This window comes from Macrobrachium rosenbergii, chromosome 49 (assembly GCF_040412425.1).
Source record: "Macrobrachium rosenbergii isolate ZJJX-2024 chromosome 49, ASM4041242v1, whole genome shotgun sequence".
Taxonomy (NCBI): Eukaryota; Metazoa; Arthropoda; class Malacostraca; order Decapoda; family Palaemonidae; genus Macrobrachium; species Macrobrachium rosenbergii.
Genome location: NC_089789.1, coordinates 19,246,399 through 19,263,028, shown reverse-complemented (window position 1 = coordinate 19,263,028; position 16,630 = coordinate 19,246,399). Strand labels below are relative to the sequence as shown.

The window sequence follows — 16,630 nt, the reverse complement described above, 5'->3', positions numbered from 1 at the left end:
TCAGTCCGTCAAAAAAATTATCGGGAAAGACGGAGTGGCTCGTGTCCAGATGCCTCTCCGGACAGTCTCCGAGCGGCCAATGAAGAATTAGAGGAATTTATTTCTGGTGATAGAAATTCATTTCTCGCTATAATGTGGTTCGGATTCCACAATAAGCTGTAGGTCCCGTTGCTAGGTAACCAATTGGTTCTTAGCCACGTAAGATAAGTCTAATCCTTCGGGCCAGCCCTAGGAAAGCTGTTAATCAGCTCAGTGGTGTGGTTAAACTAAGGTATACTTAACTTTTCTCCAGACGGGCGATGCGACAACTGTGGCGTCATCGACTCCAGAAATGTATTTCATCTCAGTGAATGATTTGTGGATTTCGGCTAAAATTTTGCCAAGATTTTTGTTTTTGTGAAAGGTTTGAGAGACGGTTCGAGCAATAATAATATTTACGAACTATACGTCTAATGGTGTTTTAAACTTTGAAATTTGTATATATAAATATTATATATATATATATATATATATATATATATATATATATATATATATATATATATATATATATATATATATATATATATATATATGTATGTATATATATATATATAAATCTGGAATATGAATTGCTATGAAAATATCAATCTTTTTTTTTTTTGTATACCACGATTTTAATATAGTTCTATATATATACTTATATATATATATATATATATATATATATATATATATATATATATATGTGTGTGTGTGTGTGTGTGTGTGTGTGTGTATATGTATATATATATATATATATATATATATATATATATATATATGTGTATGTATATATATACATATACATGTATACATGTATATATATATATATATATATATATATATATATATATATATATATGTATATGTGTGTGTGTGTGGGCGCGTGTTTGTGTGAGTATGTGTATGCAAGTGTGCGATCCAGCTTTGTGTGTACACATGCCACAGACATGTACACCATGAGAGAGAGAGAGAGAGAGAGAGAGAGAGAGAGAGAGAGAGAGAGAGAGAGAGAGAGAGAGAGAGAGAGGAGATGAATATATAATTACGAGAGTTACGGACATGGACATGACCAGAATATAAAATCAGTACTGGTTACCTCCAGAAATAAACTTGAAGGACGAGACCAAATATGCGCAGATAAAATTCTCTTTGAATACTGATGCATGCACTGGTGGTGGATGCACCTTTAACGCAGAGGAAGACCATAACTGTTGTCGTGTTTGATATCTTCTTTATTCGTTATGAAATTGGACAAGCAGTATCTTTAAATGTTCGCATAGGCATTCCCTACGGAATAGACTTCGCCCAAAAAAGCATTTATACCAAACGAAACGAACAAGGGAAAAGTTATTTGCCATTGAGGTGCGTCGCTGTTTGCACAGTTGAAATGTGTAAGCGTTACTTCTGAAAACTCAGGAAGTTTACAGCTCGCAAAGGGGCCGCGTTTGTTTGTACACCGGAATTTAAGATCCTCAGTTTCAGGACGGGGTAATTTCATCTTTAGGCAGCGTTGACACCTAGCGAATCGATTCAGTTCAATTCATGAAGAATAATTTGACTTCAGTCATTTTGAATAATCTCCGTTCACACCGATTGAGTCAATCTGAGTAAATTACCTTTAAGTACGTAAGATTGTCAAAGAAACAAGTAATGCTTTATAGGAAACACTAAAGCCACAGTATATATCAGCACCTGATGATCATCACTAGAGGGAAATAGCAATAATATTTTTTGAGAAATGCAATGTTCCAAAACGGAAGTAATGACGGCAAACCTTGTCGGCTGAAATGCCCACCTTCCACAGGGTGACTTTTTCATGGCTAGAAAGGGTTTCACTCTATTGCAACGAAGGCATTTGCTGATGCCAGTTGTTGTTTTACTTTGACTGGTGTAGGCCCATATGGCCGAAACAGTGATGGTGCAGCTTTCAACGAATCAAAGTACCGAAACAGTGATGGTGCAGCTTTCAACGAATCAAAGTACCGAAACAGTGATGGTGCAGCTTTCAACGAATCAAAGTACCGAAACAGTGATGGTGCAGCTTTCAACGACTCAAATAAAAGTACCGTATGATCTCATGGGAGATGAAGCTTTTCCACTGAAGCCCAGTCTAATGAGGTCTTGCCTTCGACAGGACCTAGATTACTCTAACAGGATACTCAACCATATGTTGAGCACAGCCAGGCCAACAGCAGAATGTTAACTGTGAAATTTGGTGTACTTAAAACAGCAGTGGAGACAAGCATTGGGGTATCTGAAGCAAATTGAAAGTATGTGTGCTTCATAATTCCATTCAGCATGAAAACAATTTTAGCTTTCTTGGTGACATTGATGATAAGAGTTGATTTCCACTGCTCATCCATCAACCTGACTCCAGTAAGAAATATAAGGCCTACAACAGAGGCTATGTCAGTTCGTGACACCATGAGAAAATATTTTGTATCACCACATGGATTTGTCGTGTGGCAGGACAGAGCGAGCCACTGATACATGAGTCTAACCCATGGAGAGAATAATAAAATGTTGATTTAAATCGTCTGTGTATTCTATTCCGGTAACAATCTCCGCCCATAAAGCAGCTATAGCATCCCGATCTCGATGCATAAGATCACAAGATTTATTATATAGCACGTCATTCTCGTCATAAAATGACAGGGCATCTGGTAGCACGGTGTTTACACCTCCGTGAACTCTCCGTGAATGAAGAAAACTCAGCTGAATCAGTGAACCGAATCAAATCGGCGCTATTTGAATTGACTGTTCGACTGGTGTGAACGGCTCCGTTGCACTTTTTTGTTGCACAAGAAGAATCATAAATTTGGAATCGAATCAAGAAGAATCACAAATCGTGATTTGATCATTTGTGAAGAATGAATCGATTTTCATGATTCTTTGCGTGGCGTAAACGCGGCCATAGTCCCTTCTGGCACCGAAGTGCAATAGATTTGATGATCGGGTGCAGAAGTGGGGTCTATTTTCCTGTCGGCCACACGAAGTGGGGAAAAATTTCCTCGCTCTTTTTATGGGTTTATTGTGATCAGAGGTCAGATATATTATTTTCTTATATTATTATGATTCATTGACCTATAATCTCGGTCATTTGCATATTTATGCACAGTATATGTTTACAAAATAATGACTGAATAAAGAGTCATCAAAGAATGGTTGTTTACGCCGAATCATGAAGCAGCAGAAGTCGACCGAGGAGCGATGTCTTGATTGATACACTCGAATGCAGACAACAACAGAGTGACAGCTTTAGGTTTCTATCTAATTATGGTAGCTTAAATCTGTTTAAAATTGTGTTAATAATGTAAAAAGTGATTGTGATTAACTTGACAAGGGAAGTTTACGGGAAATTATCTTTAAACTGTGAAGGAAAGCACATATCGTTTTGTATACATTAGATTTTACCGATGGTTGAATTAATTTAAAATTTAGCCGAACGTGGAAGTCAGTGGTGTGGAAATGTGACAACACTGACTCCATTCACTGCGCTTCTCTAAATTTTATCCAGCGACGTACTTTATCTGGCTGTCACCAACTCCTAAGATTCTTCTGATGTTGTAAGGACTTCTGGTTAGTGACACGGTGAGTATGACCAACGGGTATGAATGTGTCCTACCAAGAAAGGATTGACAAACTACCAGTCAGGTCACGTGATTTTTTTGTAGTATCATGCGGCACTGCACGGGGATTGGGAGACGAGAGAGGCAATGATAACTGTGGAAAAAATCCTTTCCATAAGGTATTACCCCTCCTTTGACCTTGTGCAATTCACTCTATAGCATGGAGTTCACTTGCAGATGGAGCTGGCATTCACGGTATCTTGCCCCGGGAGCAGCCCGTAAGACGGGTAAATGAAACTCCTGCTGTAGAACCGCTCTTCTGGGGCAGAAATGGCGTATTGGGATTGTAGATATTGCATTTAGACGACAATATTTTCTTCAGCACAGCCGTGATGTTTATATCCACTGAAGACACATAGGTGATCATTATTCATTCCAGCTTTTAAAAATTTGCTGCCATAAGAAGCCATTGAAACAAACTCTAGTCGGGGTCAGCTGATCTGTCATTAACATTTCGTCACGACAAAACTACTAATGGTATCGGTTGCTGATTGGTTTAATTCCATCCTATTCGAATGCATTCCAATAAACTTTGAATTCCTTCCAAAGTGCTTGTGTATATGGAAGACACGGAATTATGCACAAAAAGTGTAAGAATAACTACAATATTAATATTTCTTTTAGAGTTCCTACAGATATACCAGGGCCATAGTGATATGAAAACTAAGCACCACTAAGAAATACTGGTAAACTCTACGAACAACCAGGGAAGGGGAGAGAGCCGTGGGAAATGGTCTAACTTTTGGATTCAGAGCTTCACCTGAAACTGAACTGATATCCCTTTTATCTGATGTAAAATGTCATGGTTTTAATAACTAATATATATTAAGCAAGCATCCTTTAAAATGTATGCAACTATTGTAAATGCGCCGAATGACTTGACTGCATACAAATTTTTAAACGCGATTTTTATAGTCATTTTATAACCCAAAATTCATAAAATTCCTTTCTAGTCCGAATTTTGCATATTTGTTATTGTCCTTCTTGCATGCAGATCTCATTATCAATTTTCCATATATTGTTTGTATGAAATGAGGAAATACGTCATAAGAATAAACCCGGTTAGACCTACTGTGTAGTACGCATGGGGGAAGGGTAATGCTGCAGCAGCTCTAAAATTCTGACGGGAAAACATTAAAGAACTGGCTATTAATTCGATGTATAAATTATCGCAAAAAGATTTTTTTCAAATGAAAACTTATATATTATCAATGCGCTTATCCTATATGAGCATTTTGAAGCCATTTCAGCGTAGATTCAATGCATTACTACGCAACGGGAGTGAAAATCGTTCGCACTATTTCAATTAATCGAGTTTGAGAAAAAAGGTCTAGGCCTAGTCTTATAATACGATGCTTTAAGACAATGGGCTCGCCGTTAATTTTTTTTCTCTCCCTCGCCATTCCTTTGTTATTCTCTCTCTCTCTCTCTCTCTCTCTCTCTCTCTCTCTCTCTCTCTCTCTCTCTCTCTCTCTCACACACACACACACACACACACACACACATACATATGCATTCGTTTGTTATTATCATCTGATGTGTCCTTCCCCTATACTTCTAGACATATTTCTTTTGTCCTCTTGTCCGCGGAAGGTACACCCGACAGCGTTGCCATGATTGGGTGTAAATGAATATTAAATTTTAGGTGACAGATGAGTTGAAACGGTATTTATTTGTGGTTACTTTGAAAATGTCACTCTTCTTCCATAAATGTCCTCTGTTTCTTCTCTTATAACCATTTTTTACAATTTCGCTCACGCATCTGAAGCATAGCCTATGTGGTGGGGGGGGGAGCGATAATCATCTTAATGGACTTTTTTTTAGTTGGTTTGTATATATATATAGTATATATCTTAGAATAATGTTTAAGTGATATACTATCTCACCAACTGAGTAGTTTGAGGTCATGAGAGTTGCCTATTTTTTTTTTTATAGGCTATCAAACTTCATTTTCGTGTTATCACCAATCTATGTACCAAGCATATCATTCAATGTAAACAAAATGAGACCAGGATTTGTTTCACAAACAAAAAAGGGTAATTCTAAGTATTAGCTCCGAAACTGTTTTTACCTTGGAAATTGGGTTTTTCTACACTTTTAGGGGTTCTGATACTGGCGGTGCATTTGTTTGTTGTCGGCCAGATGGAATGTCCCTTCTCCGTGTTTAGTGCTGGCCGGGGGTGTTGGGTACCCATACGTTAACAAGTTATTGCACTTGCCGGACGAGATATGAACCGTTCGGTCCAAACAGACGTACCTGTGAAGTCTTGTGAAGATCGCTTATGGAAACCCCTTGTTGGATGGACTTCAGGGGTTAATTACATTCGTGCGACAAAAATTGAAGGTAAATCCATAATTAGCAGCCAACAAACTGTAGAAAAATCAAGTTTGAAGGAAATCGCCGCCGCGGAGCTACTACTTACATCTACCCGAAAAAAGTATCTGTTTTCACTTTTAGTACATGTAATTTTTTTTTTCATTCCGTTTACGTCGTCCTGAAATACTCACAAGGTGTGACGTTTCGTAATTTCGTTGAGAAACTACGTTTGATGTTTTGCATTGTGTTCAACAACTATAACACTGCCTATATATATATATATATATATATATATATATATATATATATATATATATATATATATATATATATATATATATATATATATATATATATATATATATATATATATATATATATATATATATATATATATATATATATATATAAATATCGAAAACTGATAGATTGTCATAGACTGCATCATGCAGGCCTACCTACTGCAAAGAATCTTAATGACTGATAAAATACTGTAGGTGTCCTTTTGCATCACATTAACATGTTTAAAAGACGAGACTTAATGACACAACCACTAATTTATAAGCCTACTTACTATAAGGTATTTTTAATAAAGAGCAAGATCTTTTTTACTTCATATATGTGGCTATAATTTTTATTTAAATGTTGCAAGATCAGCCTGCCTTCATCTAATCAACACAAGCTTGTTCCATTTTCATTGGCCATATTAAGTGTCAGCTTATGTCCATACTGATTACCTCTGGCCTGATCCATTTATAATCAAGGTTCCTGTTCTTTAGGTAGCATGCAAAGAACATTTTTCTGTGCACACCTGTTAGGCATATAAATTTTTAGCGGGTAAGCATTCAGTATGGATAGCTATCCAGTATGAAGTATATTCCTGCATTAATTGCAGCAGCTGACAGCAGTTAAGGTTTTTTATAAGACTAACTTGAGGCTATGAAGTGCTGAAATAATTATAAGAACTTTCTATCCCATTTCTAAAAATTCAACAACAAAAATGCTAAAATCTTCAGCTTAGGAATAATAAAACATATATACAGTAATGTGAAAACATTCTATGTATTATAAAAATACTACAAAGAAATACAGCTGCAAGTCACAACACTTGAGCACTGTATTTACAAAGCACATTTTCAGTGCATTTTGAATAAAAAATTGTAAGTTAAATAAAAATACAGCTATACTGTACATACATCCCAGACAGCACTGTAGCCACCATTCCTTTGAAATTTCTAACAATGCGAGAAAATAAAGGTTTTAACAAAACTCGTCACATATAGCCTAAGGATCTTTGTTAGGCAACTAAATCCTGTATTCATTTTAACACTACACTGAAAACACATTTAGAAAATTTTTTATGAAATTTTAACCTTAAATCATAACACATCTGTACAGTAAATCACATCTTCAACAGCATATTTACATCTATATATACTCCAATATTATTTATACTGTATTAAGCATACTTTGATGCAAACAGTATTATTCAACTTGAACTGCTAATAAATACATACTGTACATAAGAACATAACTTTTACAGTTTCCATGTTAATCATACCCATAAGCAAATCGTTCCATGTAGGCTTTTTGCATGTCATAAGAATTTCTGCGTATCCTTCTGCCAATAGGCTCCAAGTCATTGTAGCATCTATCAAAAACTCTGTCTACAGCTTTCATTGCTTCTTCTTCACTGACTCGTCTCACAGCCAAAACAGACATTGCTGCTTTTCGTTTCACACAATCCTAAAATGATATACAGCAATACTTTTATTACATACTCATAAAAAGTTTTATCAACTATTTAAAGTATCCTGGACATATAAGAAACACAACCAAAGAGGTTAGTGATAAAGACTTCATAGAAAAAAAAATAATTACCCTGTCCTTCATTACCCTAGTATTTCTGCTCATTGCTTTTCTGTGAAATAGTAGGAAAAGAAACACTAAATGGATACTGAATACACAACGAAATCATAGAACAACCAGAACAGCTCAGAGCAAACTGTTCTTCCTCTTACCTGATGAGTTTTAGCAATTTTGAAAGGTGAAGCATCTCCCTGAAACATTGCCGACATGAAGGAACAATGTGTGAGATTCGCTGCTCGGATCTCAGTGCATGCCAAATGGTCTATGTTCTTGAAATCTAATTTGTGCTTACAGTAATCAAACATGTGTATCAGTTCATGAGTAAGAACACCCTGGGTAAGGCCTTCAGATCTGGCCACATTCTGGCACACAACCACCTGCAATGGGTAAATTGTTTCAAGTGAAAGAAAATGAGAAAATACCCTGTCATATAGCTAGTAACCCAACTCCCTTAGTTTTACCAATGCACCATTTCTCTTTGGAAACAATAACTTCACACATGAAAATTACAACAGTCACATCTATCCTCTTAACAACCTGACTGGGGATGAATCTCATGTGTCAAAAAATATTCATGGCTTAGAGCCCCAGTAAACAAAAAAATTCATTCAAAGTACACTTACATCAAACATCTTTGCAAAAACAGTGCCCCATTCACTATCATCTTGTGTAAACTACTGAACCTGTGCTAAGATTAAAAATTAATGTAACTGAAACTAAGAGGATTTGCATCTTTATTTACCACACGAATTAAAACAAAGTAACAAAGATATACATTCCCTTCTGCTTTACTACACAAGATACTTGTATAGAATACTACCTCACCTGATTCAGTTCTGGATCATAGCCTCCACTAACAGAAACGTCACAAACCTCACATGAAATGTGCCTAGTAAGGTCAACTTCACTGAAAATAACAAAACATGTTGACTGTAATTAATATATGATGTGTCCTTAATGTACTATGAGTGTAAATTTCTCATATAGAGATCAGTTTAATATTCTTCAAGAACTATTTTTTTACATTAAATGTAACTGTTTACATCAGTCACCATTAAATAGAGTACTGTAAATGACATAATATTAAAATCAGCTCAACACTTCCTACACTAAAAACTTCCTTGTAATGTTGGGATAATGTCTGCTATGAATGTATAGGCATTTTTTCATTTCATATATGTGCTGTATGGTATCATATGTGACTAAAATAGTAATGAATTTCATATCAGTGGAAAGGTAATTTATAATATTTTTACAAGAGTACACAGAAATTTGATATCTCTTCTCTCCAATTTATCATGAATTTTGTTTTATAAAGTAACAATTTTTTTATTATGGCTACATTTTATTTGTGGTATCAAGGTTTTATTTTTTTGAGGGGGGAGGGTATTTTTAAACATATGATGATAAAGGTCAACTCATCAGCTTTAAAACAACACCAAATTCATTAATGTAGCATGAAGTATAATGTCACACAGAGCAATCAAAGAAAATTATTACATGTACTGTACATGGGTAACCAAAGCAACTAAACATATGAGAAAACAATACAGTACAGTACAGCTCATTGTGATGATATTGATGAATGCTCTTCATGAGTTTCAATATGAAAAGTGCACAGAGCCAACTTTGAAGATCATTATAGATGACAAATAACTTATAGTGAATACTGCAAATTGGAATCCTAGCCACTCATTGCAATGGATTGTATGTCATGTATACCTTCAACCTGGAATAAGGCCATTTTTTTTCCTTTTCTATCATATGTTGTGCAACATTAGGGACTTGATGAATTCAACAAGTACTACAGTTGATCGCACACAGCACTTCTGTGACTAAGATGAAAGTAAATACTGTTCCATAAAAGCAGATAACTTACCATCCAGATGATTTCAATGCTGACAGCATCAGTTTCACGGCAGGACCTGCGAATACAAAACAGTAATCCACTAACAACAAGGCCTTAGTTACTTATCTTTGTGAGACACAGTTTATGACAAAAATTTTTTCTTATAAAGTTCCTGCATATAATTTTGAATTACCAGTAGATCAAGGAAAATTCTAAATTTATCATGTAATCCATTCGGTGTTTGTCATCAAACTGTGACTGCAGTACATCACCAGTACCAGCAGGCAGTGAAATATCTAGGGATAACTATGAACTTGCAGTAAGCATGGGCATTATTATTATACTTTATTAAAGTCTAACCAAAGATGAACTACATCCCTAGACTCATGACTAAACAAAAGGATTTGAAGATGGAGAAAGATACAACACCATGCAGAAAGGAAAAAATAAAAAATCTAACAGCTATGCAACAGGAGCCAAAAGGGCATCGCAAAGGACCTGGGTACAGGCTACCATGTGTCTTCCCTGGAGACAGGGATATGACAATGACAAAAAATTACAACATACAAAAATTTCTCAACACAATATTGGGTAGTAAAAGCAAAAGCCACAAAAGAGAATTGCAAATCTATGTTTATTCATATACGTTTTTACTTCAGATTTTCCATTTACATTTGCCCCATCTCCTCTCTGTGTTACCTTCACTCTGCCTGAATTCCCTTCCATCAAGTCATTATCTACAACTTCCCTTCCATCGTTATTATCTACAACCTATCTCCATTACATTCTGGCCCTCCCCTTTGGTTATAGTCCTACTGCTTCTACATTTGCCACATTGTTAACAGAGTACCCCTCTCCCAGTATACAGTACTTTAATAATTACTGTATTACAACATATCAGTAAAAATATTCACATAAAAAAAGCCTTAAAGAAAGAAATGGGAAAGATGAAAGTTAAGACATAACTTACTCTTTTGAACACAATTCCATACATTTCTTTCACATTTAAACTTGTCAGAATTTTCTCTTCCTTCTCCAAACCATGCAATCTTGGTCCAAGATGGCTTGTACTTCTCCCCTCTCCTTTCTGGATACAAATCATATCCCCACCTTAAAAATATTAGTAAATTTATGTATAAAAGTTGGAACATAAAAGTACAATATAGTAATTACAATCTACTCTACCACATTGCACTAAACAAAATTTAATGTCATATTACATTCTGAGCTTCGTATCGTTAAGAAATAAGACTGTTAGATTTAAATTTATCTGCCTCCACAGAGACATGTGACGTAAAGTAAAAGCAACTCCTTAATACATCTTGCTATATCTAAACACAAAAGAACAGGTTTTAGATTCAAAAGGAAAGGAAATGTCTACTGGAAAAAGCCTTATTCTTAATATTCATCAAGAATGATAAAAATAGAGTACTTCAACCAGCCTACCTACTGGCAAGGATAGGGCTAATAAAGGCAAGCACGTTGACAGTAAGGCCAAGCCAGATTTCGTATGTTTTTCACGACTTAAAATTGTGAGTTAGACTATAAAGTACAACAAAAACTATATTCTTTGTCAAGGACATCATTGCCCATGATAAAATAGCTTCACGTCAATTATATTATGTATTAATGATTTAATGCTATTACAAATCCTATTTGAGAATATATCAGTACCCAGTCCACATCTGGCTTCACAGCAATCCTAGGAACAATATTCTAAAACAATCTTAATTTGTATTCAGTCTTAATTCTCTCATGTAAATTTGATCTACAGACAATTCTTGCATGATATCTACTACTCTCCACTTCTGAAAAATAGTCTATAAAAAACCCAATCTTAGCATCCTGCAACAAACAACATTATGATGCTTAGTCAAAATAACAAGAATGTTTAATTCATTACTCCATTAAATGAGGTTTAAGTCCTAAATTCCTCTTTGATATATAGGCCCTTCTATCACTGCAAGCAAAGCAGTAACCTAAAGTAAAAGCTACATAATTTTTTTCTAACATAACCCTACAAAAATTAATGAGCTACAGTAATGAAAATAATGAATAAATTTTCAGCTTTAAAGTACATGAAAATCTAAAATTTAGTCAATCAAATCATGGTAATATGAAACCATACTTCTCCTCTGCTGGGGGTCCTTCTGCATCTGCATTCATTGTCGTTTGGTCTGTTGTGTGCTCCTCCGCTGGTTTTTCTTGTGCATTTGCATTCATTGCCTTTTTTCTGCAATGCATTTTTAAAAATTAAAAAATTAAATATGAATTCATAATGTTAATCTACCCAAATATGCCTGAGCATAGTCTAGTAAATGTATATTTTATCAGTATGTACAATAAATCAATTAATGCAGTACGTACAGTTCATTAGTAAAATATGAAAGGTCAGTCCTGTATCATGTATACACTATAATTCCAAGCTTTTGTTGAAACTTTCATAAAAATTAATAGCAAGAGTACTGAATGCAGTAACATCTTCCATTCTGGTTTAAATCGGCTTTGCCTAATGAAAGAACAACAGGTTAGGACAAAATATGTTAGGAAAACTTGTAAAAAGCCCATAGCCTAGCCTCAGCAAGTTTAAGAGCTACACAAGGCTATAAACATAATTCAGACTAAGATATTTACAAAGGATTAGCCAACATTAACTCTAGAGCTAAGCTAACACAGGCTATGAACCATTTTTTTTTTTCATGAACAGCAATGATGATGAAAATTTAAGACAACTAGGCTAGTCTGTACTCAAAAGTAGTCAACTATTCATCAACTAGTTGATCAGTTAACTAATTAGCAGATTAGTGGACTAGTTGGCCACATTTTATTTTCAATTTGTATTGTAACACTACAAATCTAATAAGAGCATTTTTGGAACCTTTTATTTGATAAAAATTGGAATAGCAGGAAAATGTAGTAATGGTAATTACTTGGATAGCTTACATATTAGCCTAACATCACCAGGTAATAATGGAACTTCTGATACGAGTATTTGTTTTTTTATGAAAATTATAAAAAAAGGAAATTTAGCAATGGTAGTTAAGAGGATGTATCCTAACCTAAAATTCCCTGGTAGATCTAAATAGTAGCTCCGCGGCAGTGATTTCCTTCTAACTTGACTTTTTCTTCAGTTTTTTGGTTGCTAATTATGGATTTACCTTCAATTTTTGTCACAGGAAAGTAATTAACCCCTGAAGTCCATCCAACAAGAGGTTTCCATACACGATCTTCACGAGACAAGAGCACGGGTACATCTGTTTGGAAAGGTTCACATTCCATCCAGCAAGTGCAATAACTTGTTAACGTATGGGTACCGCCACCCCGGGCCAATAATAAACACGGCAAAAGGACATTCCATTTGACCAACAACAAACAAATGCACCGCCAGTATCAGAAGCCCTAAAAGTATAGAAAAGGCCAGTTTCCAAGGTAAAAACAGGCGCAGAGCTAATACTTAGAATTACCAATTCCCTAACCTAGGGTGTCATGTCTTACCTGGTTTGAGGGCAAGGGATACCCCAACCTTGGCTAAAAAGTGTGGTAGTAGAAACATAATGCAACCTAGTCTAAACTAACATAGGGCACCCTGAGAAAACAGACCATGATGGTGTTAGAAAGGCTCATGTAGTCATCAGGAGAATTGGATGAAAACTTTGGGAAGGGAAGCTAGAGATAGCATTTAGGAAAGAATTATGAAAGATAAAACTCACAACAAACAAAAAAGGGACGTCACAAAATACTGTAGAGGCACTCTGCGTCACATAGCCTAAGCGAGCACTGGAGGTTATGATGGTGATGAACATAGCCTATAATGTTAAGTCCTAACTAGCCTAACCTAAGACACCACCTAATACATTGATAGGGGTGCAGGTTGAGGCAGGATAGGATAGTAGTTACAAACACACCTAAAAACTATAGATTTAAAAGCCCAGTAGCCTAGGCTAATTCATTAACTAACCTAGTCAGATGATGCTCTTTCATCCATCAACTACCACAAAATGGCTTTATCGTGAAGTTAAAAACCTGTCAAAAAACAAGTAACTTCTTTGACTAGCTTAGCCAAAGCTTTGCCTTACCTAGGCTAACATGGTCTGCTCTCAGTTAGTTATCTAAATTAAAGCATTGAAAGGTTTCTTATTCTTTACCCGTTTGTCAATAGTAAAAGATCGATGTTACAGCAACACAACTCTTGATTTGATATGGTTGAAGAAGATTCGTGGTATGGGTCTTACCTTTGTTTACATTTGTCAATTGGGATAATGTCTCCGGAACATAGTGTATAACTTTCGTATATTCTTATTTTTATACAGGCTTTTTGAAACAATGCAGTTTAAAACTGTTTTCGTTTAATGTATATGTCATTATCTGTTCTTTTGGTGGATATTCTCGATCAACTAAATTAATCGCCACTTCATTTATGTATGTGATTAACAACGAGTTTTATATTCTTTTTACTGTAGCCACGTGGCGATGCTTGTTATTTTTTTAGTTTGTTATAAATAGTAGTAATTATGAATATTTTCCAATATCCGTCACTCAGATCAGAGAACTAATATATTAGGTCTCTGCTTAGAACCAATATTTAAAACAATGTCGTCGGAACGTGGTATACAAGATTGCGTAATTGCCCAGGAACCGGCTCCAGTTGATGTGTAGAGGGCTCTCTTTTTTTTTTTTTTTTTTTTTTTTTAACGTTAGTTTAACCAGACCACTGAGTTAGCATCAACTCTCCTAGGGCTGGCCAGGGCCTCTCTGTGAAACGGCACATCCTGTGACTTTGTCTTCTGCCCATTGTTCATTATTTTCTTATCTATTGCTCTTTCGCTTACCTTTTAATTTTAACATGAAACATCTACATTATGACTAATTTGTCGTTGTTTGATTATTTTTTTCTTTAAAAATTTTCTGAGCATCGAAGACGACTTTCAAGATTATTTGCCAACAATGCGTTTTCTGTAAATTTATGCATAGATCTTTATCTGTTACACATAGATTCGGTATGACTTGCAAATTAACTCTAAACAGGAAACAACAGGAGAGAACTTAAGCCCAAAATCCTCACCTTTGCTACCAAGATGTCTCTACCACGCTTTTTATGATTATTATTATTATCATATGTAATTGTTACCACTTTTCATCAGATGTATTTTATAATATCACTGTTGTATATGAAATCTACGTTTGTTTATGGACGAACCGGAATAATAATAATAATAATAATAATAATAATAATAATAATAATAATAATAATAATAATAATAATAATTATTATTATTATTATTATTATTATTATTATTGTTGTTGTTGTTGTTGTTGTTGTTATGATAATATTATTATTATTGTTACTACTACTACTACTACTACTACTACTACTACTACTACTACTACTACTACTACTACTACTACTACTACCTTCCCAACTTATTCACACACGTTAGGTAAATCAGAAATTAAGCTGCCCGATATCTTTTCAGTTGTAAACCATGATGCAGAAACCTCAAAATGCTGAATGAATCATCTAAAATAAGAAAATATTTTTTTATGTCTTTACTGGTTTTTAACAAAATAAACAGCAGTAATAGCTGTCCACAAAATTCAATGAGTCATTTCCTTGTCATGATATATTTTCTTAACGTGTTGATGAGTCTCGTTCTTTTGCAATGTAGCCTAGGATTTTCTTAACTCAAAAATAATAGCAAAACGTTATGGGAACTGTTTAGATCAAGTTTCAGTTATTTAAAAGACTATTGTATGTTTATTTCCCATCTTAGTTTATGACAAAAAAGACTCTTTGTAAGTGGTCATGGTAAGTGACTGAGAGAATACCAACAACAGAAGGGCCTGCATCCTAGTTGCAATTAGCCTCAGTAAATTAACATAGGACTTCAATGGCCCTTACACTGTCGTCTTGCTAACATTTTCTTTTCGTGGCGATGGCATGTTTTTTAAAACTAAAATATATATAATCTTATTTTAGGTGGTAAACATAACAATGCAATGCTTAAAAATCTGTGATTACTCTTTTGCACTAAGAGACTAAAGTTACATATAAAGATGGCGACCACAATTCTAGTACATTATGGTCTTTGCTTTAGGTTATTTATAAATTTTGAATTTTCTAATTTTATGCAACAGCATTTTGTGGTTATCGTGATCTTTTCATATGCTACCTGCCTTTGCATTTCTTAGATTTCGGTCCTATCACTAAAGTTAAAAGTTTAAAAGTATTCCAAGAAACCATCTTTAGGTCAAGCAAGACAATCACTGCATTAACTAAGCCCCTTCCCTCCCTTCGAAAGAAAAAATTTGTTATTAATCAACCTTTTTCCCTACTCGTTCCTTCTTTCCCGAGATAACGTCTCGATAACAATCTGGAAGAAGAAGAGTTGCTGTCGAGTGTTGACCCAAGGAACGCGACCCTTTGCTATTGTTTTCATGTTCGACTGTATAGTTTTTCTGCTTCATTATAGGCAAGGTTATCACTTCATCCTGGAAGCCGAGGTGAATAAGGCGATCAGTTGGCCGTAGAGATTTACAGTTTCCAAACATAACTGTAGATAATATCCGTTGTAGATTAACCTAACCCGTATCACCAGAAAGATAAAACAGAGTGGGTAAGCTAGTTTGTAACATTCAGCCAGTCACATTTCTCCACATTATTAACTGTACCAGTCTGCGAGTAGGCCGCTGTGTTTTGTTAATTTCTGCCAGCCTTCTGGTTGTAAGTGTACTGCATTAGGCCTGGAAGCCAAAAACAACCGCGCCACTCAGGTTCGGTAACTAGGCTTGGGGATGAACGTAAACAGAACACCGTAAATATCAAACAGACTACAGGCCTTGGTAGATCAAGTAGTAGCTCCGCGGCGGCGATTTCCTTCTAACTTGACTTTTTTTTTACAGTTCGGTTGCTAATTATGGATTTATCTTCAGTTTTTGTCGCAC

General features: G+C 35.1%; 2 protein-coding genes across 11 annotated transcripts in view; one reads left to right on the top strand and one right to left on the bottom strand.

Moving 5' to 3' along the window:
* Nucleotides 1-16,630, top strand: part of cbc (crowded by cid) — a 48,218-nt gene that overhangs the window by 10,018 nt on the left and 21,570 nt on the right. Inside the window, exon 1 of one of the 7 annotated variants that reach the window (XM_067092816.1) lies at nucleotides 3,234-3,615. The exons of 1 other annotated variant lie outside the window; for it this stretch is intronic. The gene's annotated coding sequence lies outside the window, so the exon portion shown is untranslated. Of the gene's footprint in view, nucleotides 1-3,233; nucleotides 3,616-12,864; nucleotides 13,118-15,538; nucleotides 16,303-16,332; nucleotides 16,410-16,630 lie in introns of those variants that run through there. 5 more of the 7 variants (XM_067092818.1, XM_067092812.1, XM_067092813.1 and 2 more) reach the window with 5 other exon arrangements.
* LOC136832141 (mitochondrial inner membrane protease ATP23 homolog) lies at nucleotides 7,011-14,358 on the bottom strand. Of its 4 annotated transcripts, none has more exons than XM_067092823.1 (7): nucleotides 13,921-14,358; nucleotides 11,817-11,921; nucleotides 10,659-10,798; nucleotides 9,719-9,764; nucleotides 8,665-8,746; nucleotides 7,992-8,216; nucleotides 7,011-7,716 (listed from the first exon to the last, which is right to left on the bottom strand). In XM_067092823.1, the coding sequence occupies exons 2-7, from the start codon at nucleotides 11,909-11,911 to the stop codon at nucleotides 7,522-7,524; spliced, it is 783 nt and encodes a 260-aa protein (XP_066948924.1). In that variant the 5' UTR covers nucleotides 11,912-11,921; nucleotides 13,921-14,358; the 3' UTR covers nucleotides 7,011-7,521. The 4 variants fall into 4 exon arrangements, with proteins under 4 accessions (XP_066948924.1, XP_066948921.1, XP_066948922.1 ...); XM_067092820.1 differs by having other exon boundaries at nucleotides 13,834-13,953; XM_067092821.1 differs by lacking the exon at nucleotides 13,921-14,358 and adding an exon at nucleotides 13,765-13,911.

What these genes read in the sequence shown, in the direction of transcription:
- LOC136832141 (XM_067092819.1), bottom strand. Translation starts at nt 13,669, where the DNA reads ATGAAAGAGCATCATCTGACTAG. An exon ending in AAAGAGCATCATCTGACTAG is followed by an intron (nt 11,922 to 13,646) that starts GTTAGTTAATGA and finishes AATGCATTGCAG; the next exon opens with AAAAAAGGCAATGAATGCAA. An exon ending in GCATTGAAATCATCTGGATG is followed by an intron (nt 8,747 to 9,718) that starts GTAAGTTATCTG and finishes TGTTATTTTCAG; the next exon opens with TGAAGTTGACCTTACTAGGC.